This window comes from Neopsephotus bourkii, unplaced genomic scaffold (assembly GCF_033783945.1).
Source record: "Neopsephotus bourkii isolate Nb327-2 ecotype Australia unplaced genomic scaffold, CSIRO-AGI_Nbou_v1 NB_318, whole genome shotgun sequence".
Taxonomy (NCBI): Eukaryota; Metazoa; Chordata; class Aves; order Psittaciformes; family Psittacidae; genus Neopsephotus; species Neopsephotus bourkii.
In genome coordinates, this window is record NW_026900826.1 from 8,851,306 (window position 1) to 8,876,381 (window position 25,076).

Here is a 25,076-nt window from a genome sequence, read left to right on the forward strand (position 1 = left end):
ACAATTCCTTCTAGTTCAGTTCACTTCGTAAAAAGGCATTTCAAAACATTCAGATTTTCTTTTAAAAATATGCTCATTAAAATTAGTCTCTAAGCAGCATTTAAATAGCCCAATACAATAGTGTTAAACATTCCTCATTTTCCAAGTCGCTTCCTTTGGTGGGAAAAATATAGCTCAGTCTTTTCCTCTCACACACAAAAGATTTAGCTCATAAATCAGTATTTGTGAAATAAGACACGAAGAGAACTTTACAATTCATTACAAAAAATAAAAGGTACCCCTAACTATGGCAAATGAAACATTGCTTCACATAATGAACAGCTCAGAAGTGATCAGACCAAAACCATCAGTGATATCACAGTACCGCTCTTTCCAGAGGCATTCAAGTGCGATGTTTCACTTCCATTTATATAACCACGGGAGTATTCTTAGAGAGAAGGATGCTTTCTAACAGACTGAGTCACTTGGATGTCAGCTAAAGTGCTCTTAAGGAGCTGTAAGGTGGCTTCACAAGGTTATTCTAGACACTCGTCTAACATGAGAACCAGTTACAATGCACAGATGAATCATCACTGCGTGTACATCCCTACTTTCTTCCCCTAGTTCAGAAGCAACCCAATATATCATGTATTTATATACTCCATAGCCCAAAGACAAATGGGCTACACTCAACTAAAGCCCCCACATTTCCCTTCATCCTGCAACCTAGCAGTTCAAGAGTAAAAACTAGAGCCGGTAACATGCTCAGGGAACTGAAGCAATGGATAACAAGGCTTCATACTTGTTCTGTTGTATCTGAATGGCAGGGGACTCCAAACACATCATAAGGAATTCATTTTTTTTTAGAAGAATTTACAGAGCTGTGCATGTGGTTTGTGAAGAAAAGAGAATCTTCCACTTATTTCCTGGAGATAGACATAACACAGTACAGTATACTAAAGAAGGGAAGGCATATGCTCCCCTTCCTTCCTCTCACTTCTACCTTTGCTTCCTTCTGCCAGGTGTTTCCTCTTTTCTTCCAGGGCCATTGAGTCCTCCAAGTCTTTAGGGGTTGGGTCCAGCATTTCCCACTCCTCAGTGGTATAAAATACGCTCCTGCGGTTTTCGTTATTTCCTTTCCTTAAAGAGGACATTGAATTCCTTGAAAAGACAGCAGGGAAAGAGACAAAGATTTCTCCACTTGGTATTCTTTTTATAAAGGGGTTTTCAAGACAACTTCTGCAGTCCATAAACAGTGCAGACTAAAAATAAGCTACCACAGACATAAGCAGTACCAAATAAGAGCTCACAGAAAGTAAAGCATATCCTGCTAAACAGCACCTGCTGTCAACAGGGCTATTCTTCAAGAACACAATTATTTTGCTTTAGCAGGATATTAATACCTAAGGAAACCACTATGGTCTTTTGTGTCATCTTTTGGTTTATCCTTTTTTTTGGCAGTGGGGAAAACAACAAAACAAAATTAAGATTTAGAAGCAGCATCTTCTGTACTGATCAGTTACTGGAGCTTAGAATTTTAGGATAACTACGAAGCATTAGACAGACCAGCATGCAGTCACAACCCATATAATGTTATAGCTTCACAGTCTGGATTAACATCAAACTTCGCAACATCCAAGAGACCTGCTGCAGCTGAATCCCTGACGACAGACTCCTTAGCAGCTTGTCTTTCCTAAGGTGGAACGTTGCCAATTATCTGCAAGAACATTTCAGAGGCAACCTCTAAATTCCAGCCAGATCTTTCTATAGGAGAACAATAAGTTTTGTGAGCAGGATGAGATGACCCTATCCAGCTTTCCCCATGACCATCATGCAATCAGAAATGTTGAAGTCCACACTTAGACCCAGGAGTATTATTGTAGCTCAGTATTGTAAAGTCATTGCTCAACTAGAGAAAGAGATTCTCAACCCCTATGAATTTTAGGTATAAAGTTCGAAAGATATTTAGTATCTCATCATTTTCTACCTACTCTGCATAAAATGGATTCTTTCACTCAATCACACAAATGTGCTTTCACTCAATCAGCCACATTCTCTCTTCTTAGTCTTTAAACCTGAAGCAGAAAGCAACCCATATTACCCCTTCAGGATCCAATGCAGTCCTTCAGCTGCACTAGAGATTTAACTTCTAATCTGAATTCCAGGCTAATCATTACGCTGTGCAAAATTCCTACAGCCTGGGGAACTGATCGCTGTGCAAAAATCCTATAGCCTGGGAAACTGATAAATAAGCAAACACAGTTAAAAAATAATCCTAGAAGTTATTAATAAAAACTATTTCAACAATCAATTTGCAAACTTGACAAAGTTTGAATTACACTACACATTGCATCTTCTTGCAGAAAGAAACACAATTTCTGCTGGGAGCAAGAAGCCTTACTTTAATGTCCAGACCTTCCATTCAAATTAAACAGCTCAATTTGGCTGACGATCTCCTAAGGCACCCAAAATTACTAAGTGTCACCTAGCACCTCAATAGCTGTCCTCCAAATAGTGGCTGAACTCTTAGCATGCAGATCCACAACTGCCCTTGGTCAGCTTCAGCATTTGAAGCCTGTCTGAACACCCCTTCTGAAAGTCTGAACTTCGCAAGAAACAGGAAGTCCAATGACTTCAAGACAAGGTTCTTCAGAAACTGCTGCTCAGCCCATGAATGATCCTAGCTGGGGCCAAAGTTTGTAAAGATCTGCACAGGTGCACTGAAGTAGCACTGCTTCACTGCTCCATTGCTTCCTGTTATGATTAATAGTAGGGAGTTGAATTTAACACAGCAATATTTATTTTCCTATGCACAGTATAACAAGAACATCAGACAAACTATACAAGACCTGATCATATGATCTAATGATTCTGTATTTTTCAATGCTTTGGATTAAGTCTTATTTTGTGCTTACACAAACTGAAGTTACTATAATACAGTATGCTTCTGTGGCTATATTTTGCATAAATAAAAGATACACATAGCTCAAAAAACAAAGCAACCCACAGCATTGAGAAAAATAATGTTAGTAGATACTTTAAATGTTATTTTTCCTGGGAACATTTGAACAGGACAGATGAACCACTGCAGCTGAACACCCCCACAGAGAATGGAATGGAGGAGGATGGGATTTAACCTGAAAGAGCTTCAGTGTTAAATTTTCTTACACGTTTATTCCCAGAGATCTGCAAAGACTCCAAGCCACCAGGATCACAGCTATACAGAGAAAGGCCAGCTCCTGAATACCGTGCTACAATACCTACTGGGCTACTGCCACCAGAAGCATTTTCCTCCCACTAAAAGTGCTTCCCAACCCTCAGTGCCACTGCTGCCTTAACAAACAGCAACCAGGCAATACTGTGCAGCTCTCCCTGACACCGTCCTTCTACCCAAACTTCCCCAAAGCACCTCAACTGGAAAGAAAAAACTACATTCAAGGAAAAAGCTCTAAAAAGCCAGGAACTCTCATTCCAAGTATACAGAATTCACCTCACATAAATCATTTCATGTTACTGTCCTCCTATTATGACCAAATTTAAGTTCTACCAAAGCAGTTACACAAACCCATAAAACCATACAAGATTACCAGTTTAAACAGGACATGTAGTAACAGGATTGACATATTGCTTAACCAGCCCTGTCATCTTTTCTAGAACTTAAATGATAGTCTACACAGTAACCAAAGCCAACAATACTGTGTAACCTCTCAGATCTCTGTGCTTAGCCAGAAAGCTTTAAAAGGAATCTGTTTAACCCGCAACATTTTACCTGCAGCTCAAGAGGGATGTGGTCTAGTTAGCTAAAACTACATCTCTGCTTTGTGACCTGCTCTCTAATAGTACTGTAATATCCTCTGATTAGAAGCAAATAATTGGCAGCTCCATTACACAGTGAAGACTGACACCAGTACTAGCTGAGAATACAACTCCCAGACGGCTGCTTAGGTTCAGAGAGCAAAGCCATCACCAGGAGTGTGTTACAAGACTTGAGTCTCCCTTTCAGGTATCAGTAATGCTACACAACAGTGTTCAGCTACGCCCTTCAAACAAGTAAGCAGAATAAAGAAACAGTTTACTTGAAGAGATACAGTCCAACATACTGATCTACCCAATCACCTTTAGTTCTTTTAAAAAGCCCTGCCTTCACATACACACAGCTTTCAGCAGGAAACAGTCTCTGTCAGCAACTATCAATCTCATGATAACTCTTTCTCCCACATCCCCAACTTACTTGATTTCGGTACTCCATTGTTTAAGCGAGAAATTGATGGCACTTGGTTGGACTGGTGCAGGTTGGGAAGCTGCTTGTTCCCCCACCAGGTCTGTAGGAGAAGTCTCCACAGCTAGAATATTTCTAGCTCTCTCTGCTGAAGCATTTTGACTTAGGATACTCAAATCTATGTTAACAATAAAGAAAAATAAAAAAGAGAGAAAGAAAAAGAAAAATAGGCAAAACTTTCAGTAAGTCAAAGAGCAGTGGCTATATAAAGTCAAATTCTAAGCCTGCTAGTAACGTGCTGGAAACGTAGCTAGGGGTTTACTTTAAATTGCAACATAACTTCATAAAATGCTCTGTTCAAATGAACTTCAGAAACAGCAAAGTGTTTTCCTCAGCGAGCTCTCACCGCAGCCACATCCTTCTGAGAGCAGGACTCCTGTGATGCTCATGAAGTGTTATTTCATGAGTGATTTGTGATCTCAGCCAAGGTTGATTCACCTGCCTTAAGCAGCTATAAAGCCATAAAAATTAGCTATAAAAACAAGCTCAGGTCTATCAAAACTCCTGAGTCAGGAACAGTGCCACAAGAATACCGTGACACAGCTTTCGGGGTGTGCTTCATCCTAAAAGTGGCAATGCTCCTGCAAGTCAATGAGCTTTACAGACTTGAGCCAGCTCTGTGCAAATCCAGCCTGAGTATTCCCAGAGCCAAGAACATTAACATGGGCACTACAGACACCTCAGAGTCCTGCTGGGTCAGCAAGGATTTACTAGCTCTGGTTAAGCTGAATGCAGTTACACTGAAATTCATCCAGCCCAAGTCTCTTGTGTACAGATGAGGCACAGAGCTGTGCAGCTCAGGCCCAGCACTGCACACATGCCAGCAAACTCATGCAGGCTCTGAATGGCTTCCCAGCAACCAGCCAAAAACTGGAGCTGGTCCTGAGCCAGAGCTAGTCAAGTCAAGAGGATCCAAGCTGATTCAACAGTGCTAGCTAAGTGTCCAACACACTACATTGTCCAACACGTACTGTACAATCTATAGTATATGTGTTAATTCAGTGCTTCCACTACCCTGGATAGCTTGCTTTCTCCCTCACCCCTCCTCCAGCAGGCAGAGGGAATAGGAAAAATATGGGGTGTACTATGAACAGCAAAAGCTTTATAGAGAAGCATCAAGTGGTTTATGGCCTTCCACAAACCCTCTGAACAGCTGAGTTAAAAGCAAACTCAGATGTCATTTTCAGAGTCTTCTCCATGTCATTCACAAAGTGCTAAAATGGATTAAAACGTTTTGAGAACACTTTCTAATGTAACTGCTGACTCAAGTCTGAAGTAACATGCTGACAGGCTTCTGACTTCAGTGATTCTCTGCAGGAAGGGAAAAACCCTAGGAAATCAGTGTCCTGTTTTATCACTGGTGAGTCTTTCAGTCTTTGTTCTGATGATTACTTGGCACAAGCAGCAAGCCCATCTTTAAGCAAGCTGTACCCTCCAGTTACTCAGCAGACAGGTACTTTTATTCAGGCCATACTGAAGATCAGAAGTAGAAAGAACATTCTGTGATACAGAATGACAAACATAAAAGATCAATGTCTCAAACCCTTGGAAAATGGTGTCTGAAACAGAAGTATACCATGTCACCTTTCAAATACAAGTACAAATAACACCACCTTGACTTATTTTATGAACAGTGCTGACAGAAACTTCTGCAGTGCCTTATTGGCCAAACTGAATTCCAAATTCTTTTGGACCTTGGCTGTTTGAGGTCAACACAATTTCCCCAAGTTAGATAACAATTCTGATCACAGTCACTGTCTGATACAGGGAAATTAGGTTTGCACTAAGAACAAACAAAAACCAAGCAAAAATCACAACACATACACCCCCAAAAGAACACCCACACCAGACAACTCTGGGCACCCAAAACCAGGCTGGAATACCAACATTCTGCTTTATTACTTATAGCTTGTTTCATCTTCTACCTGCATGATTTGACGAAACTACAAAATTTCTTTCTAGTATGGCCCAGGTGAATCAACTGCTCAAGATCTAAATTGCTATAAATTCATTTCCTCTAGTAGACAGGCTAAGCACTCTGGCTGAAATCCTCTGACTTCCTGAGGCTGCTCAGTGCCTGCATGGGCCAGCTGACCCATTAGAGGTATGGCCTATACAACAGATACAGCACAAGAGGAACATGGTTACTAACGCAGTCACCACAAAAAGAAAGTAATCTTGTTTTTAAACTCCTTTCAAAACACAACCATTTCATAAATACATCACATACCACTTTTATTAATGGAAGTTGAGAGGCAAGGAACAGCATAATTAAGAATTGAGATTATTAAATTGCAACAGCATTTGATCAATGCCAAGGGGGGGGAAATTCTATAAAGAATAAATCTTTACATATTCTATAAAGAATAAATCCTATCTTCTATAAAGAATACATTTATGTGACTTCCATGGCAGTGAGGCAGCTCCATGACAAACACTACTGAATCTTTTTCCTAACAGTGGCTTTCCCAAAGCCCACTCTGAAAAATGTTTTAAAGTCTTTGTTACTGCCTTGAATACTCTAAAACTTGTCAAGCCCATCCATAGAGCAGGGATGGGTGACATGGCAAAACAGACAAGGCTACAACGAGCTATTTGGTTTCTGTACTGAAGACAGACTACTTCCCCATTTAAAGCACTAGCAAAACAAACCAATTTCTCTGCTCCAATATAGAGCACATATGAAATGCAATTCACAAGAGACATACCTTAGTCATCAACAAGGATTCAGAGCCCTAAGAGTCCCCTAACTCTATAGGAAACTTCTGGAGTACAGTGAGAGTAGGTTAACATCACATTGTGCCTAAGCTCCAGGGGAAGGAGCACGAATGAGAAAGAAGTAGAGATCTGGGGCCAAGTTACATGTTTCAGTTGGTCTCATCCAACACTGCTGCCAAAAGAGGACAGTTCTGCCTAATCCTTTATTCTGCCTTCCCGTATTTAACCACTGTGTCTTGTTTCCTCCCTTCCATCAGCTCTGGAAGTCACCTGATTCCACAGTAAATATATTCCACTCTTTAATTTAGCACAAAACAGAAAAGAAAAATAAAACCTTCCTTTTTTGGCTAACTTTGAACTCAAGCAACTCAGCACAGGGTGAGACAAACCACCAAACACAAAAAGGGAGACTACATAGCAGGGAATGAGAGGCTGAAGGTAGAAAGGCAAAGGTTTGAAAAAGTAAAAGCTTGTTAACCTTTCCAACACTGCAAGCTGTTAGGTTTCTGCACACAAATACATACATTCTTCCAGCACGTGGTTTGACAGGCTGATAACCAGACTGTCTGCTGCCAGAAAGATGGTCTCAAACCATCTCACTTGGCATTCCCAACAATTCTCTTGGGCTGTTCCTGGTGCTCATCTGTCCCTACAATAAATCACTTGAGGAAGCAGCACTAGCCAAGAACTAAGCAGGAGAAAAAGATGTTTCCTGCTAGCTGTGCTCCCTGCACTAGCATAAGGAGCTAGATCAAGGGAGAGCCAGGCGTTTCTTTAAGCAGTGACTAGCTGTTCGACTGGTGTAGCTGAAACATCAAGCTGAGCCCCTACAAAACCACATGCTCTCAAACCAGCTGTGGTTAAGCAAGCAGCCAGAAGCAAACTGCTCTCAAATGAAAGCAGTAAACTGGGTTAGAGGACAATCCTGCAGCACAGGATTGAACTAGGGGAGGGGAGATAAGGGTGGGGAAGAAAACAGCTTAACATTTCTGATTATAAAGTATGAACAAATTGAAATCAACAAAAATTAGTCTGTTGATGAAATATGTCTGACCTCAAGACTGTTCAAACCCAAGAGAGCTTTACTAATGTCTAACTTGGCACAGAACAGGACTTTGTGTAGCCTTATTTACGGGTATCAGAAATCAGCAAGCAATCCATTTCTGTAATGATTCAGGAATGAAACAATTCAGAAGTGCCTGCGCAATGGAGTAAAAACCACAGAATTCAGCTTGTATAATACACTGATACATTTTTACAACTCTAATACTAGCCTAAAGTTACACTTTGCTTGGCTGAAGGTATTACAGAGACTGAAAATACAGAGACCTCCAGTTTTTAAAGGCAGGAAATTTTTATCGCAGTCAGATAGATCCTGTTTTGGGAACGAAGTATGGTCATTCAGAATGCAAAATATACCTGTTCCCATTAAAAACTGGAGTTTACACCCCAGGATACTTAACACACTCAAAGGTGTTAAGATACTGCAATCACTAAAAAGATAACTTATCTATACTGTACTTTGCCACTTAGTAAACTACTCCATTTCACTTCATTTCTAAAAATCTGTTTTTAAAGAAATTAACACGTTTCAGGAAATCACATATAATTACATTTATGTTAAATAATTTTAGCATCATCAACGTATGTAAACTTTTTAGAGTTAGTTGATAACGAGATGCAACAAAGATCTTCTTAAGACTGTTCTCTATGCCAGTGCTGTGCCCTGTACTGATCAACTGGCACTGAACACAAACATACAGCTTGTCTTTATTCACACTTTCAACATACCAGGGTTGTCTTTGGCAACAAGACCTTTGGAAAGGTCACTTGGTGTAGGGGACGTCCGGCTGTCCCTTTTTGCTGCGTCAAGGTTGTTACAGTATTCCCACCTCTTCTGTTGAAGTTCCTGAAGCCAGTATGTCATATCCTGACGAGTTGCAGCCTACAACACAAAGAACCAGAGCACTGATGAGATCACTGCGTATCTCTGGTATACGAACACAGTAATTCCAAGCATGACAAAAAAACCCAACACAGATCATGAGCAGACCATCAACGTGTCATCAGCCAAACCCAGTATGATTTAAAAGAAATACACAGCAATGTACTAAGTGCAAACTTCACATCCCTGGCTGGCATGCCAAATCCATTTGCCATTTAAAGTAGTCACATGCTTTTTTTTTTTTTTTCCTCCAGTTTTACATTCAAACATTAGAAAAAGCAGAAGTTTCTTTTATTTTTTGCACAAAGTGTTGTTTAAATATAAATACAAATCTGTATTACGGGGGAAAAAAGGTCCCATATACACCCAGGACAATTCCCATTCTCTTTCCTAAACTTGATTTATTACCAGCAGAAACCAACAATTTAATAATGCATTGCAATACCTCCTACTTTAACAATTACATCTACATCCCGCATTACTTGACGAGCCCATGAGCTAACCAATTTCTATAGGAAGGTCATATTTAAAACACCAAAAACCCCAACATGAATATTTAATTTGCAAGCTTTCAGTCATTCACATGAATAGGTAATGACTGAGCAAGAATTCAAACTCATCTTTAAGTCTCAGTAAGAATCACAGCTATAAGATTCATTCCCAAGTGTGTCAAATGGCTGTCTATCAACAAGAAACTAAATGCTGGTAACTGACACTGCAGATGCTTGCTTGGAAAACTCATTTTTATTTTGACCTAGATCCTCAGCCACCAGTCTAGAATAAGCACGTGACATTAGCAACATGGTATGTTCAGGAATAAAAAGTTAACTCTTGGGAAGAGACACCCACCCAAGTCCTTTGGCTTGGAAGCACAAGGTGCCTACCTTTTAGCCAGCCTTTCTCCTAGCTTCTCCCAAAGTGCTTGGTGGCATTACCAAGCAAAACCTCTCATTCCTTGGGCAAATGACTGTATTTATCCTTTAAAGACGCTTAATTTCTAATAGCTTTCTGTTCTGTTTATCACAGCTGAAGAGGGTGAGGGGTATAGCTGCAAGAGAAAGAAGAGCAACAAACAACTCGGATTTCCTGACAAAGGAAGCCCAGTAAGTGCTGCATGAAGCTCACAAATGGCACAGATCTGTCTCCATTTTTGATGGGAACACTTTTGAGCTGGTCAAATTGAAGATCCATTTACCATCATGTGTTGACCTTGAGAGCTGCTAATCACAAGGCAGAGCATAAGCATGGAGGTAAACAACACCTGATGCTTCCCAAGGGTGCTCTCCCTAGCTCAGCAACCTGCCAGCTTCATGTTTAGCAGTCCTAAAGAGAGATTTTTACATTACAGTTTGGCTTTTTGTACCTGTATGAGCTTTAAGATCCACAACATCCTACAGCAAATGGCTTCAAAGCAAAGAGTGCTTGTGCAAGGAAGTTCATCAGAAACCAGACAAAGACACTCCCCTATTTCTAGCACAAAAGTATTTCCTTTAGAGTTTTATCTGGTGGTAAGTCTTCATTTCTGGTACATTCCCCTTAGGCAGACTTGCACACAGGCCTTATAAAGCAATGTTTTACTGTGCTCCAGCAGAAAACCACCACCAATTCAAAGAGTTTCCACTAACACAGGATGTAGTACCTAAGTGGTTCTTTGCTACCGCAACATAACTAGTGAGGCAATTCACCTGTGGTCAACCTAAGTTATACCTACAATTAACTCCTGCCCATGACTAGTTTAACTTAAAGAGCCTTTCCCACAATTTGCCCCATTATCTTCTCCCCAAAAGTCTTCAGAAAACCATGAATAGATTTTATTGCAGTTACTCCTTGCTGTTGCTTTTAAACTCCCATTGCACTTGTTCTCTGCTGAGCAGCACATACACGTCCTCAGTTCACAAGCGATGTCACTGTTACTGGGTCAGGCAGAAGTTATGGTCCTTCCATATAAAACAGGAGAGAAAAGAAGTACAAGGTTTTCACCACCCCTCTTAAGTAATTTTCCCAAGACTTAACTGGATACCCTGCTGCTGCACCTTGCCTATCACTGTGCCTTCCTTCCCATACACTTCTCTCACAAGGTTTTCCACTCCCTTTGAATAGCTTTTGCTGAGTTTATATAGGCACCTCAATTATTTACTTTACAAGTAAAGGAGTATCCTGAGAACCCCTGTTGAGTTTTGTTTAAACAAAATTAATCTTTGAAGCTGGTTGTTTGAAATGGACTTTTTTTCCCAACCACACACAGCCTATTTTGAGTCTTGCTCTTCTCCTACTCCTACACAAAATACAAATCTGCAAACACGTTTTTAATTCACCTTACCTGTCAACGAAAGGAGCACTTCCATGCCCCTTAAATGGGGGAAAATCACTATGATTCACTTAAACCCACTCCCCTGTATTCCCCCACTAAGAATGCTGCAGGAACTGCCTTCTTGTGATGCACACATGACAAACAGAAGAATTACTTGGGGAAAACAACTACTCACTGGCATCCTCTACCTGGCCCCACTGATGGAACACATATGCCAATATTAAGCACTTTCAGGATGAGTCCAAAGAAACGCAACAAGCAGACTTGCCATTTTGAGGCAACTCCTGAAAACTCTTGCCACAGTCCTTTTCTGAACACAAACTCTCCCTCCATGTTTTTCTGTAACAGGGATCACCACCAGAAAGTTTGCATTTCTGAACATTTACTAATCCTGCTATGCCCAAACCACACATCTGGAGCCAGAACGCTTTCATTTGGAGGGCAGCCCAATTTTTAGCTAAAGCATCGTAACCATTAACCAGCAAGTTTGAAACACAGATCAGCTCAGAAAAATCACTTTCACTGTTGAGCTACCTCCTAAACTGAGTTAGGCCCTAATGGTGCTATGTCCTAAGGCAATACTGTTTATGAAGCATCATGTTATTAATCACTGCCACACCCTTAGATATTGAAAATTCAAATAAAAGCTCCTAAAAAGCTGATTTCAGCAGGTTTGACCTCCAAAATCTGCCATGTCTGGAATGCTTACAACTTGGCCAATAATCCAGAAGTTTTTCTCTTTAAAATGTCTAAACAGTCTGTGTTCCCTTCTCCTCCCAGTTCACCTCTGTTCACAGAGAAGTGACCACATACACAGTCTATCATTATTGGCCAGTGTTTCTTTGTTTTAAAAGCAAGTGAACTGTGTCACGACAAGACACTGCTTTAACAATAAATGAGAACTGACCCCTTTGCTCATATATGTATTTTCATAATGCTAATTCTTTTCTCCCCTAGTGACAGACCTCACTGTGCAAACACAGGCAAACACTCACTCGACTGTATTATCAGCATTCTGTGTTACACTAAGTATTTGCAGGATCAGGTCCTCTCCATGAAAATATTCTCAACCATAATCTACTCCTAATTCATGAAGTACACAATTTTCTCTGCTACTTTACCTAAAGTGGTGGTACCTGTTATGTATTTTAAACAGAAAAGGTTTTTCCAGACTTAGCTCCTTCTAATGTACTTTGATTCCTGGATGGTTCTTGGAACAATCTTGCTACAATCGTGCAAGTGTCAGGCTGGTTACCTACGTTTCTGAATTGTGAACAAGTTGCCATATTTGCTGTAAAGGCTACAGTATATTTTTTCCTGAAATTGTTACCAATTTGAGAAACAAACTCCAAGTGCATCACAGAGTCCCCAGCTCCCTTTAAATGACAAAGACTGAGCAATCGAAATGATGAAATCATTACATTAAGAAAAAACCCAAGGCATTATGAAGAAATCGTGCATTCCTCAACAGCACCATCATTTCAATCTGGAATTTCAGTTGCTTATTTCTTATTGCTCTTCTCAGCTGATAATGCTGAATGGGAAAGACCAGATCACAAGATCTGGAAATTCTGAACACAAAGCAAATTGAGGAAAACAAGGCATGTGAGTTACAGGGTGAAGACGACGTTTGACTTGACTTTATTCCTCGTGTTGTGTGTGTAATGTTTTCTTCATAAATTAAATCATATTTGCTTTCAAAACGGGCTGGCTCTGTCAATGGGGCTGGGAGTTGTTTGGTTTTTGCTATTTGGTTTTCCAGTTTAACACCTTGAATTCATTCTCAATTCTATGTCTACCTAATTTAGTTGAAAGTTCTTTAAGGCCTTTAAAAACATCATGTTGGGTAGAAGAAAATTAATTCCAGCTGCAAAAGCCTTACCCTTTGGTGAATTATAGAACAGCTTAGGTTGGAAGGGACCTTCAAAGGTCCATTCTGATCACATGGCCACAAAAGGACAGTTGGTCCAGCAACATTCCACAGGATTTTCATTAATGTAGAATCACAGAACAATTAGGGTTGGAAATGTCGTTAAGATCACCTAGTTCCAACCCCCCTGCCATGGGCAGTGAAATTCCTTATTATATGAACTCCTGTCATGTGTTCCCTAACACTTTTAGGGACAATCACTTGGCTGCTTTAGGGCGAGCATTGTAACAATACCAGAAGATACAAAATTATGTTTTCTGCTAATTACAGGAATGACCCTGACTCCTTTCACTGGCACCTTTTCTCAGTCCCTGTAAGATAAACATGAAAAGAGCATCAGCCTATGCAGGTTCCTTCCTCAGGAGTACAGGAAAAAATTGAATACACAAAGTATGGACAGAACAGTAAATCACAGTCTAAAAGGTACCAAGAAAAACATGAAAAAGAAAACTGTTTCCACCACTTGTTCATTGCTGTTGAGTCTGACTTGTATCTTCATGACTCCAGAAGACACTCTAAGCTGCTGCTAGACCACTGTTTGTCAGACTGCATACTTACTACACAGGTAGCATATACCAGTCCTAACCCTAAATTACACCTTTCTCAGCAAAAGCCCTCCTATTCAAAAAAAACCCTTTAAGCAAGACCCACATTATCCAGTTTTCTGGAGACTGACACACAAAAAACATTAGATACTAATTAAAACCAAACAAAACACCCCCTTCAAACTATCAAAAATCAAGGCTTGGAACCAAGTCTACAATTTAACTTCTGTAACAGGCTATACAGGCCGACACATGATTTCAGTTATGGTTATGCAAAGAAAAAAGTAGCTTTTATACATGATTTCACACAAAACTGCTGATTACAGTTTGCTTTTCCTTAACCAAATCAAATTATTATCGTATTAGCGTTCCAGTTAAACAACTTATTGTTCAGTACAATAATAAGATCACCCAAAGGGTGCTCAGGCACTGGAACAGGCTGCCCAGGGCAGTGCTGGAGTCACCGTTCCTGCAAGTGTTCACACACCGTCAGTGCCATGGGTTAGTGGTGGCCTTGGCAGTGCTGCCGAACGGTTGGACTGGATGAACTTGAAGGCTTTTCCAATCTGGCTGTATCTATGATTTAATGATTCCTTATTGTGACACTGTTCTACCCCCTTAGCATTTATTATCATCGCTCAAATCCACACGGTGAAGTGAGTGCATACAAAGATCTTTTTCAGTATTCAACAGGAAGTTCTGCTGTTTCATGGATTATCAGATTATTTGCTAATATTAAGGATGTTAAAAAAAAAAACAAAACAACAAACCCCAAACCAAACCACTCCTTTCACGTGTAAATTCCCCCTCAATGCACAAAAACATTCCTTGTGGTAAATGCATGCCTTAATAGCAATCAAAAATAACAGAGGCTCAGCAGAAATTGTTTCTTCTTCACTACACAGAAATTGTCTCCTTGGTGTTGTTTTGGTTTTTGCTTTCCCTTAGGCATGACGATAAAGGAAATCCTAAGGTTTACCCCTTGCCCTATAGCAGTCTGAGTCCTTGCAAAGACAACACGATAAGCAGCCTCCGCTACCATCGGGAAACATTTCTCCCTCCTCTTCCTTCCTCCCAGCGCGCTTCTGCCATACACCACCTTTTCAAAATAAACACCCCGAAATGAAAACCAGGCACTGCCGCTCAACTTCCGAGCCCACAGACCCCACATTTCCTTGGGAATACGTCTTCTACCCAGACATTTCCAGCAAACCCACTCCACCAGGGCAGCCAGCCCATGCTGCTCCCGCAGGACCCCGCTCGCCAGAACCGCTTTCTTCCTCTTCAGGAAAGCGCTTTAAAAGCAGAACCAGAGAGGAAAAGAAAACAAAACTAACTCCGGGGACAGCCTGGTACTGCGTTCGCGAAATGACTTTTTCTCGGACGCCACACGAACGCAGCGGGGCCAGTCCCGCTCCGGAGGCACTGGTCCCGCCCGAGCTTGAGGGAACAGCCCGACACCGCCTGCCCCAGCCCGCCCGGCGCTGAAGGGACAGAGAAAGGGGACCGGGGACCGAGACCGGTTCCCGCCCGGGCCTACCTTGAGCACGGCCACGGCACCGCTGGGGCTGTGCACCTCGAAGGCGGCGGCCTCGTCCCCCGCGGCGGTAGCGCCGGCCTCGGGCTGGTGGTAGCTGAAGCAAGCGGAGGCGATGTCGAGGTGCCCGAGGGGCAGCGCCTCCTGCGGCCCCTTGAAGTAGTAGAGGTAACAGCGGCGAGGGTCGAACACGAACCAGCGGCTGCGGAAGCCGCGTAGGGGGCCCTTGCCCGACAGCTTCTGCAGGTACCCGCAGAGCTTCGGAGCTCCGGGGCCGGCCTGCTCCCCTGACGGGCCGCCGGGCCCCGCGCCCTCCCCGCCGGCCCCCGCCGGGCCCTCCTCCCCCTCCGAGCCCGCCGCCGGCATCGCCTCGGCACCGCCGCCGCCTCGACCGCCGCGCCGGAGCGGGCCCGACCGCGCCGCCTCACGGGACTTGTAGTGCGGCAGCTGCGGCCCGGCCCGGCCCGACGCGCCCCGCCCGCGGGCAGAGCAGGAGGCCCGGGGCCGCCCCGCCCCGGCTGGCGAGCACGGTCCCGCTGCCCGCCGGGGCGCAGCCCGACTTGCGGCCCTGTTCCGGGACAGCGGGCCGCTGCTGACGTGGAAGCCACCACCCCAACACACCCAGCTGCCGACAGCGCTCCCCGGGTGCCGGCCCTCGCCCCTGCTGCCGGGCTCCGATACTTGCGCAGCCACATCAGAAACGATTTCCCCCTGTTCTAGCCCACAGAACAGTCAGATGAAAACTCTTCTCCTGCAGCGTACTGTACTACTCATCGGTAGTCTCCCTGTCCGAGCCTCTCTGCCTCAGCACCTTGTCCAACACCAGAGGAGTGCATAGGGCACACAGTGTATTCACTTTCTGGTGTCTGGTGTTGCTTAGTATCCCCTTGCTGCTCTGCTTTTCAGTGGACATTTAGAAATCATTTCCAAATCATTACTTATGGGGAAAAATATGGAACATGCAGGCAGCAATGGGTAAAAAGGGGTAGCTTACAGAGTTTAGGCTTGCAAATGGCTACAGGCCAAACTGTATGTTTCACTGAACACATTTCAGGATCTAGAGTGTTAATAATAGAGACCTATAATAGCAAACTTCACTGTGAAGAGATCAAACGGCCACAAGGGGCTACACATAATTTCTCCTTGTGTTTGGAAACTGTTATCTGCCTATTTCCATCAAACATTCCTATTGCTCTGGGCACAAATAGAGAAAACAGTCTGACGTGGCATAATCTTCCAAAAAATGGGGGGATACAGTTCCACATTTAAGGGCATTCAGCTTTTCATTCTCAACCTTCAATAGAGCACAAAAGGTTTGCTGTCAAAAGAGTTGTTGGAGCTGAGATTTGCAGTGGCATATTTATTAGGATTACACTGTTTATGAACTAGGTTCATCTGACTGAATTCTGACAGTTTGAAAGTTCACTTTATCCAGAAATCCGCACTCACTTTGTCCTCATTTTTAAATGCCTTGGTGAATTTCTTAATGAAAATGAACTGTCTGATATGCCAGACAATTTTCATTCTATGCTGAAGGATGTAAAGAGTATAAAGCATCTGAGTATTCAGCATGGTTGTCCATGGGTTTCACTGCGGTGTTGACATAAGGGATTGCACAACACTAAGTCCTCCTCTCTGACATGACACCTACCGATAAGAAATGAGTGAGCAAACAGCAGTGTCCGGTTAGCAAAGACACTCTGGTAACTTGTAGAAGCTGAAAGGGGTGAAGTTCTCTCCCCACTTAACTCACAGGACAGGTTAGATGTTGCTGCTCTGCGCAAAGTGAACACCCTGTTAATAAATGGTATAAGTAAAGTAAGAGTTGATCCTGTTTAAACAGCAGGTCAGTAAGATTTCTTCCATATGTACTGCTCAGTATTTCCTTCCCCAAATACAAAGTACTGTTGGTCTTCTGGTAGCATCTTTGTTGGCAAGTGGCATTTGCCAGAACATGAATTACACAGGGGAAACACTGATTCTCTTCAGAAGCTGCCAGTTCCTTATCTCAGTCATGCAGACAAGTTTAAGTGTCCCAGCACTTATATCTGATCTGCTACATTATCTCATCAGTTTAGTGAAGCATGGCCTTGTTCTTGGCCTGCTGAGCACCCATGACTCCTCCTCGCTATCAGTAATTACATCTTGCAGGAAATCACAGAATCAATTCCTAAATCCTCAAAACTTTTGCTGTCAGGATTTCACTTCTTTAATTTTCTGCCCAGCTTCTTTACAACACTCGAAGCAGGAGAATCCCCTCCTTTCACAGTTGATTCATGTAAACAGAAAGTTCCCCTTCTTGGAAAATACATTCCTTATTTCATGCATGCCCTTTCTTTCACAAACAGATCCAGATGTGGAAAGGGAAATAACAGCAACTTATTTCTAAGTGAGATCATAGCTCCAGAATTAGAATGGATGAGAGCGTACACTGCTTCCTTTCATAAAACAGAAAGTAAAAATTACTTTGCCTCTTGTCTGATATCTTCTGATAGAAGATGAAACCCAGAATCTTCCAGAGCTCCCACTAAACATCTCCTGGTTCTTGCTTTCCAGAACAAGGGAACTACAGACAACTATCCCCCTCAAACCCTTTCCCCGCACAGTGTCAGTGCAAACCTGCATGCTGAGATATAGGTTAAATGGTTAATTTTGTTCCATTTTAACAAATATGCTGCAGGTTCTTGCACAATTTTACCCTGTCACTGCCAAGATACCATCATACTGCTATAGCCTATGTATAGCACTTGTACACAGTATTGCAATACGTCATTTTGAAAAGTGATTGGTTTTGGCCTACTGTTATTTAAATTCTTTCAAGTTCAGGAACCAAAGGTTTTCCAAAGCTTTTTTTTTTTCTTTACCAATGGAGACAGACAGCCAAAAACTTTCTCCAAGTGACTGTTTCAGATGCAGTCTGCCATGTCATTCTCATTCTATATTCCCCTGCCTCTCAGGGGGGAATATGTGTCCACAAGGAACATCTTATAATTACATTGTCAGAAGAAATTCTTTCCTTATATGCAAACAAGTCATCCAGGGAATTACATGGTTTGCATGTTTTAACTGGGGGCAATGTTTCATACAGCTTTCATTCTCCAGTATTACTCTTTAAACACTAGATGGTGCTCTCCTCCTTATACACATTTGCCGTCTGTGTTCTCTCAAAATGGAAAAGATAAAAACGTTGAATACGCAGGGAAGCTTATTTGTAGTTTCTAATTCAGTATCAGAAAGACCTAATTTAACTTCGGTTAACTGTCTCATATAAAAGTAGCGGAATATACTACAACATTAAATGCATTGGTTTCACTTTTTGTTGCACTGGATCTTATCAAGAACTCTTCACTATGAGAAAGGAACAGCTACACAATTCAGTGAATGGCAGCATTGATTTCTGGTAACACATCTGTGATCTGACTTGTAAAGATATCGAGGCAAGTTGGTAGCCATGTAGAATAGAGAGAATCAAATTAGACCCCTTATGAATAGAAAAGCAGGAACTACTTAACTGCAGCAACAAACGGGGAAATCCGTATGCACATAATCATTGGCTTGTCAGCATTCACGTAGACCCAAGCTGGCTAGAGAATGGCTATAGAGCTTGATAGGAATGCTGAAGAGGATAAGCAGAAGGATTTAGAGTACTGTTGTAGAGATGAAAAGATTAATGGGCAAGAGATATAAACAAAGATAAGGACAATATTACTAAACCACAATTATTCCAGCTGCTTCCACTGTAACTTATTTCCATATGTACACTTGATTCCCAGTGGAGAACCTAAGAATATGTACATATAGTGGGGATTTACAGAAACATCCAGTAAACAGGAAGATCAGCGGAGATCGCAGGTCAGACTTTAACAAAAATCTTCACATAATCCTTTTTTTGTGTAATTCTTTACACAGAAGCATTACCTCTAACAAGAATCAGGCAAGAGCCACTGGGATAGAGTGGATCACAAAAGTTTTATATCCACTATTTCACAGAGTAAGAAATAATTTAGTGAAGGCTGTTTAAGATTACCTATATTCCCTGTGTAGCAGCTTAAGTGATGCTGGGCTAGAGTTTAGATGAACCCAGAACATTCACCCGAGTAATGCTCAAAACTACTTTTGAATCAGTCAGATTTTCTTCAAATAGGAAAGAAAGATGTTGAACAGTCATCCTGCAAGTAGGAGCCAAGAAAGAAATCGAAAGAGGCAAGTACAATTAGTTTTGAAGTCCATAATACATAAATGCTCCTGTGGTCAGAAATCCACCACTGCAGTATCAAAATGGAGGAAGGGGATTTTTTGGGGATCAGATGACCCAAACAGATTGCTGGGCTAGTAAACAGGAAGACAAGTTATCCTGGAGCTTCTGGGATTCCTTGCCTTGTTCTGTGTAAGTGATGATACTCTGCCCAGAGTACTACTTCATAACAGCATTGCAAAGTGTATAAGGGAAGTTTCCATTCACCCCCTTTCAAGAAATAAAATCCTCTAGTAAAGGGTAAAAGTATTGGTCAAATGGGATCAAAAAAACCCTGAAGAGAGTAAACTGAAAGACAGAATCTGTAAGTGAAATAATCTTGTCTAAAGCCAGGCAGATTTAGCCAGACTCTTTGGTCAGGAATCCAGGCTACCTTCATCACAAAAAAAAAATGATTTTGCAGGAAACATCTCTTGCTATTTGTTTCTGCTCAAGACAAACATGACCAGAGCAGCTTTTCCTGTGGTTTTCTGTTCTGGAACTTCAGGCCTTGGCTTTCAATAAAGACAGGAAGCACATGGAAAACTGAGGAAATACAGGTTCAAGAATAAGTCACAACATTCAAATCTGGAGCCAAACTAACCCTAAGTCATTTCTAACTCAGAGAGATAACAAATAATGGTGCCATCTAAGAAAACGTGAGGAGAAAATGTTCCTATCCCATCCAGACAGCTGCTCTCCCGCACCAATATATGCTAAGAATATATGCCAGATTTGCAATTACGTTTAACCACTGGCTTACCTGGCAGTCACACACACTTGTCCTTATCCTGTTTTTTAATGCATTCCCTTTCTTGTACAGATCCACAGGTTGTTTTCTGCAAAAGATCCAAACAGTAATATTTAGCATATGATATGACTATTCCTATGGGGATATGACTGTTCCTATGGGATTTGCTCTTAGGCATTAAAATTTACCATGTTTCTTGTCTCTTGTTCCACGTATATGTCAACCAGTGAGTTTTATAAAAATGTGGTTTAGCTTTTATTGATTATATCAGTTATAATTCATAACCTCCAAGCCCTCACAAATGGTATTGCTGGGAAAAGTGTGACAATCAGTGTCTTCTGAGAAGGTGTAACTGGCTTTGAATCAAAGCAGCAGGAATTTTTCCAGCAGTGTTATATGGTTTTAATATACTCAGCCTTCCAAAGAGCAACTCCCTGTAGCCACTACCAGGCATGACCTGTAGAGAAAAGTTGTACATAGGTGACAGTCAGTATTGCTGAAAACAAATGAGGATATACAGATAAAGACAGCTGTAAGTATCATGTCACACGTTCCTGCCTCTTCCAATTGCATGGTATGGAAATCCTAATGCACAATATACAAGCTATTCTCAACTTGCAAAACAGATCCATAGCAATAAGGATTTATCCTCAACATTTTCTGCTTTAGTATTTCTTGTGGTTTGCATTTTTTTGGTAGGATTTAAATTCAAAACAGCAAGTCATGCATCTCATTCAACTTATTTCATGAATTCAAGAAGAAAAAGCCAGCAACACTACCACAGCATCACCATTAGCAGAACTATTAAAAAGAAGGATGATATTAAGTGAAAAACAAAAGATCAGATTAGGTGAAAAGCAAATCCCATTCACAAGAAGAATCAGCTCTCAAACTTGATCATAAATTATCACCACAATTGTCTTTTCTCACTGTCTCTGTAATGGATTTCTAAGCTAAAAATGTGTTTAGAAACTGGCTGCCTCAGCAGTCACAGAAGTGATTGAAGGCTCTACCAGGGGGGAGAATAAATCAGTAGATGACAAGGGAAGTGTCCTTTACTCTCTTTCCTTCTGCATGCACTTCATTTACCCCTTTTTTAATGGGACATGAAAAGGAGATTAATGAGAATCAGAGGCCACAGAGAATCACTTTTATTTGTAAATTATTAGATCCAATAGCAGGAGATTAGCCATCAATTAAAAAAAAAATCTACCTGCTTTACATCTTAAGGTAAATCAGATATGGCAATCCAATGTAGGTAGGATTCTAACCCAGCTTCCTGGGGTTTCATTACAGGATTCACAACTACCTCAGTTTCTTCTTACAAAGTCCAGATTTATTTTAGGTTTTTCTAACATAATAGGCTTCATTTTCCCTGCACTAGTATTCTCAAGCTTAATACAACAGAGGAATGTTGTATTAGTACTGAGTGTTCTACTAGTTCCTTGCTGAAAATAAGCAAAAATTAAGAAATAATGAGAATGTACCATGAATAGGTCACTAACTGGTTTGCTTTTCTAACAAAGCTATACTTTGAGTACACTGAATACAATGGACTGTATTTCTACAGCTGTGTGACCAAAATAAGCCCCAAACTTCTTGGCAAACCTGAGAGAGCTGAAGCGAAACTTACTGCACTGCATCAGTCCTCTGACTAGCATATAACGCACAAGAGAGACTCCATGGGTGAACCTTCAAATGATACACTGACATTTTAAGGGATATAATAAATCTCATGTTTCTTCTCAGGAGGAGTTTGGTCAAAATATGTAGATACTGTTCAAAATATTTACTTTGGCTTTACCAGCCTTCGTTTCATCAGCTGATTACTCATCATGTCAAGGGCAGTGGTATTTAGTGGTAAGCCTGCAGCCTGTTCGTGTACAAAATGTACTCATTTCAAGCAAGCAGATGAGAGGGAATGTTATCTGAGTTCACTGTACAGTTGTGCAGGAAATAACAATACAGTGCCAACTCAGATGCGCGTCTTCCTTGTGATAGCTCAAATATTCTTTGTTTAGATCAGCAAGAACATTCAAACAAAACTTGTGAGGCACAGATTAAATTATTAAGGTGGGTTTTTTTTTCCATTTTTCAGTAGTCTCAGATTAACTATTCATGTTTTAATAAAGTCATCAAAAGCAAAGAGGTATACTAGAGATTGTGGTGCTGTTTAACACAAGTAGTATGGTACTGCATCCCCAGTTCAAAGTGCTAGAAGGTCTGGTGTCTGCCCCAAAACAGCAATTTAACCTGGCCTGATTTAGCTAAACTGCACACTAGAAGAGGAACGTGAGGGTATATGAAAGCCTATACCTTTATTGAGAAATGGATCCACTTCATTCAGACTGTTCACCAAAGATGCCAATGTTTGCTATGCCAAAGCGCTCCTTGTGCCTGCTGTTCACTCACCACTGACAGGCACACTTCTGGCATCAGCTCACTGTATGATGGCAAAGGTTCCTATCTCTGTTGTCCAGGACTTCTGCCTGTTGGTAGAGCAGATGAATGCAGGTTGGAACTGTGGCCTGCAGTATGAAGGATTTGAATGAGACAATAATTCAAAGATTCACTTCACAACCTATTAAAATGATATACTTTTAGTCATAGTAACACAGTGAATTACAGGAGAATTTCATAACAAAAGAGAACTTCTGCTCCAGAAGGGAACAAAATTAAGGCTCAACTGGTTATAAATAAGATAGTTGGCATGAAGTTTGAAATACCTCATACCTGTAGTCCTGCAGAACATGGCAAGAGCAAAGCTTTGTTTCACAAGCCGCTCAGAAAATCTTCACTTTCCACTTTCTACATCTAAAGGCTTCTGGTGCACAAGATTTGCACCTGGAAACAGCTTTACTTCTGAGAATACACCCATTAATTAACCTAGTCACGTAAGCAGAGCAAGTGCAGTCTTTCAGTTTCAAGTTCTTCCTAGAGGGAACTCTCTCTGAATCTCCATGGTTTTTGTAGGCAGAACCTTATATCTGCATGAAAACAAAGTCACATGACCATTTTCTGAAAATCAAAAAGACCATTTTGGTTAAAATCCCAACATACTTTTTCCTCTCAGTAGGCCATAATGACAAAGTTGAACAGATTACTAAATAGATCTGTTCCATCTTATTGGGGAAGATGGAAGGGGGAAGCCCAGGTGAACATCAATTTATTTCTAAGTATCACTGAAGTAACCCTGAAGATTAGATAACTAAAATGACAAGACCAGTGATCAGCCTCTGGGGTGACATGAGGAGCAGCTCAGACCCACTAGGGATGAAAGGCCTGTTAAAAAGCTGGATCTGACTTTTAGACAGAAACTGGGCAGATGAATACTTTCTCAGACTGAACTGAGAACCACTTACATCAAGAAAACAGACACCTGATACCTGCTTTCTCACAGAGGTTTACATAAAGGACCAGACACCCTTCAAGGATCAGCTACCATTTCCTACAGTGTATTACGCTTTAGCTGTGTGGAAGTCCCCGAGCTGTGACTGAGCCCACAACAGTGAGTTGCCTTGCTCCAGGCAGGCTGCCACAGCCACTGATTTCACTTGAGAAAAGCTGCAGGAACACCAAGGAGGTGGTTAGGCTGGTGCCCATAACCCTCCTTAGCAGGGTTAAAACATGTTGGCCAACATCTTCAGGCACAGGCAGCCTCAACATTCATTTGCACAGAACAGAAGGACAGTGTACAAGTCATGGTTTGTATTGCAGGGCTTTTGAGGATGCACTCAAAAACATGCATGGCACATTAATCATGCCTGTGCAAAACATATGACATGCATCATGGATCTATGTATAAACACATTGGGATCTGAACATATCTTAACTGAGAAAGAACAGGGGGAACAAGTGATTTACATCACAACAGCAGAGCACACAAAGGCTGACGCACCTGGCTGGTCATTGGTCTTGCAAATGAGACAATCAAAAGAACAGGAGGGAACAGGAGAGAATTTCGTTTGGAGTTCAAATTGTAAAAGGTTTTTTTTCTACAGACAAGAAGGGCAGAATTTCCAGTTAAAGGTACCTGCCTCTGTAATACTGATGCTCTCTTAATTCTACCAAGAACAGTCTCTTTCTTTTCCCCACCAAAGAGAATTTGATAGTCACTTGGTATCATTAACATCTCTAGAAGACAGACATAACTGCAAAATGATACAGAGAGAAAAGCAGAACATCTGTTCACTATGCCCTTCTGTCTCGGATACGTATCTTTCTAAAGACATGAACAACTATAATTTTATTATCTTTAATGTCTTCCTCATCTAATTTCATTCCACTGTCTGTCCCAGCTAAGGTGTATTGGGCAATAACATTATAAACTCTTTTTAATCCTGCTGTTATTTCAGCCCACATTGATTTACTGTGGATCGTTCGCTGACAAGCATCATATTTCTCATTCCACAACAAAACTTCATCTCTAGCTTAATCTATTATTCTCTTATTTCAGAATATAATCTGAATCTATTAAATTCTCTAGAATATGTGTTTTTATAATTTCTGCAGCAACATCCCTATTTATTTCATTTTTAATGTACCTTTCAATTTTCTGGTATTTTAATAAAAAACCCCACTTGTAATATGCTTTTTTCCATTAAGAACAACACTGGAACAGATTCCATCCCTGTAAGAAGTCACATAATATCGTATGTGGTGACTTACCTCAGAGTTTGACCTTAAATCAAAGAAACACACCTATTCAGCATGTGGCAACACACTGTTCCGAACATTAGGCCTGTGCCTAAGCTCCACTGAAGATGAAACATGGCTCATCTGAGATGGAGATGTTTCACAGCAGTCAAATATAGAAACTGTCAACACAAAACATTATGGTAGAGAAA

At 41.3% G+C, this 25,076-nt stretch overlaps 1 protein-coding gene and 1 long non-coding RNA gene across 3 annotated transcripts in view; both read right to left on the minus strand.

Annotated features, from left to right (window-relative positions):
- The window catches only part of TBC1D2B (TBC1 domain family member 2B), a 28,104-nt gene extending 12,457 nt beyond the window's left edge, over nt 1–15,647 (minus strand). The window contains exons 1-4 of the mRNA XM_061347644.1: nt 15,248–15,647; nt 8,768–8,921; nt 4,211–4,376; nt 983–1,140 (exon numbers count right to left, since the gene is read on the minus strand). Coding sequence (XP_061203628.1) covers nt 983–1,140; nt 4,211–4,376; nt 8,768–8,921; nt 15,248–15,610 — 841 coding nt within the window. The 5' untranslated portion in view covers nt 15,611–15,647. The remainder of the gene's footprint in view (nt 1–982; nt 1,141–4,210; nt 4,377–8,767; nt 8,922–15,247) is intronic.
- A 4,770-nt stretch (nt 15,648–20,417) lies between these two features.
- Nucleotides 20,418–24,792, minus strand: LOC133209167 (uncharacterized). Of its 2 annotated transcripts, XR_009724624.1 has the most exons (3): nt 22,546–24,792; nt 21,243–21,677; nt 20,418–20,686 (listed from the first exon to the last, which is right to left on the minus strand). It is a non-coding gene; the product is annotated as an uncharacterized LOC133209167 (long non-coding RNA). The 2 variants fall into 2 exon arrangements; XR_009724623.1 differs by having other exon boundaries at nt 21,243–24,792.
- Between the last annotated feature and the right edge of the window lie 284 nt (nt 24,793–25,076).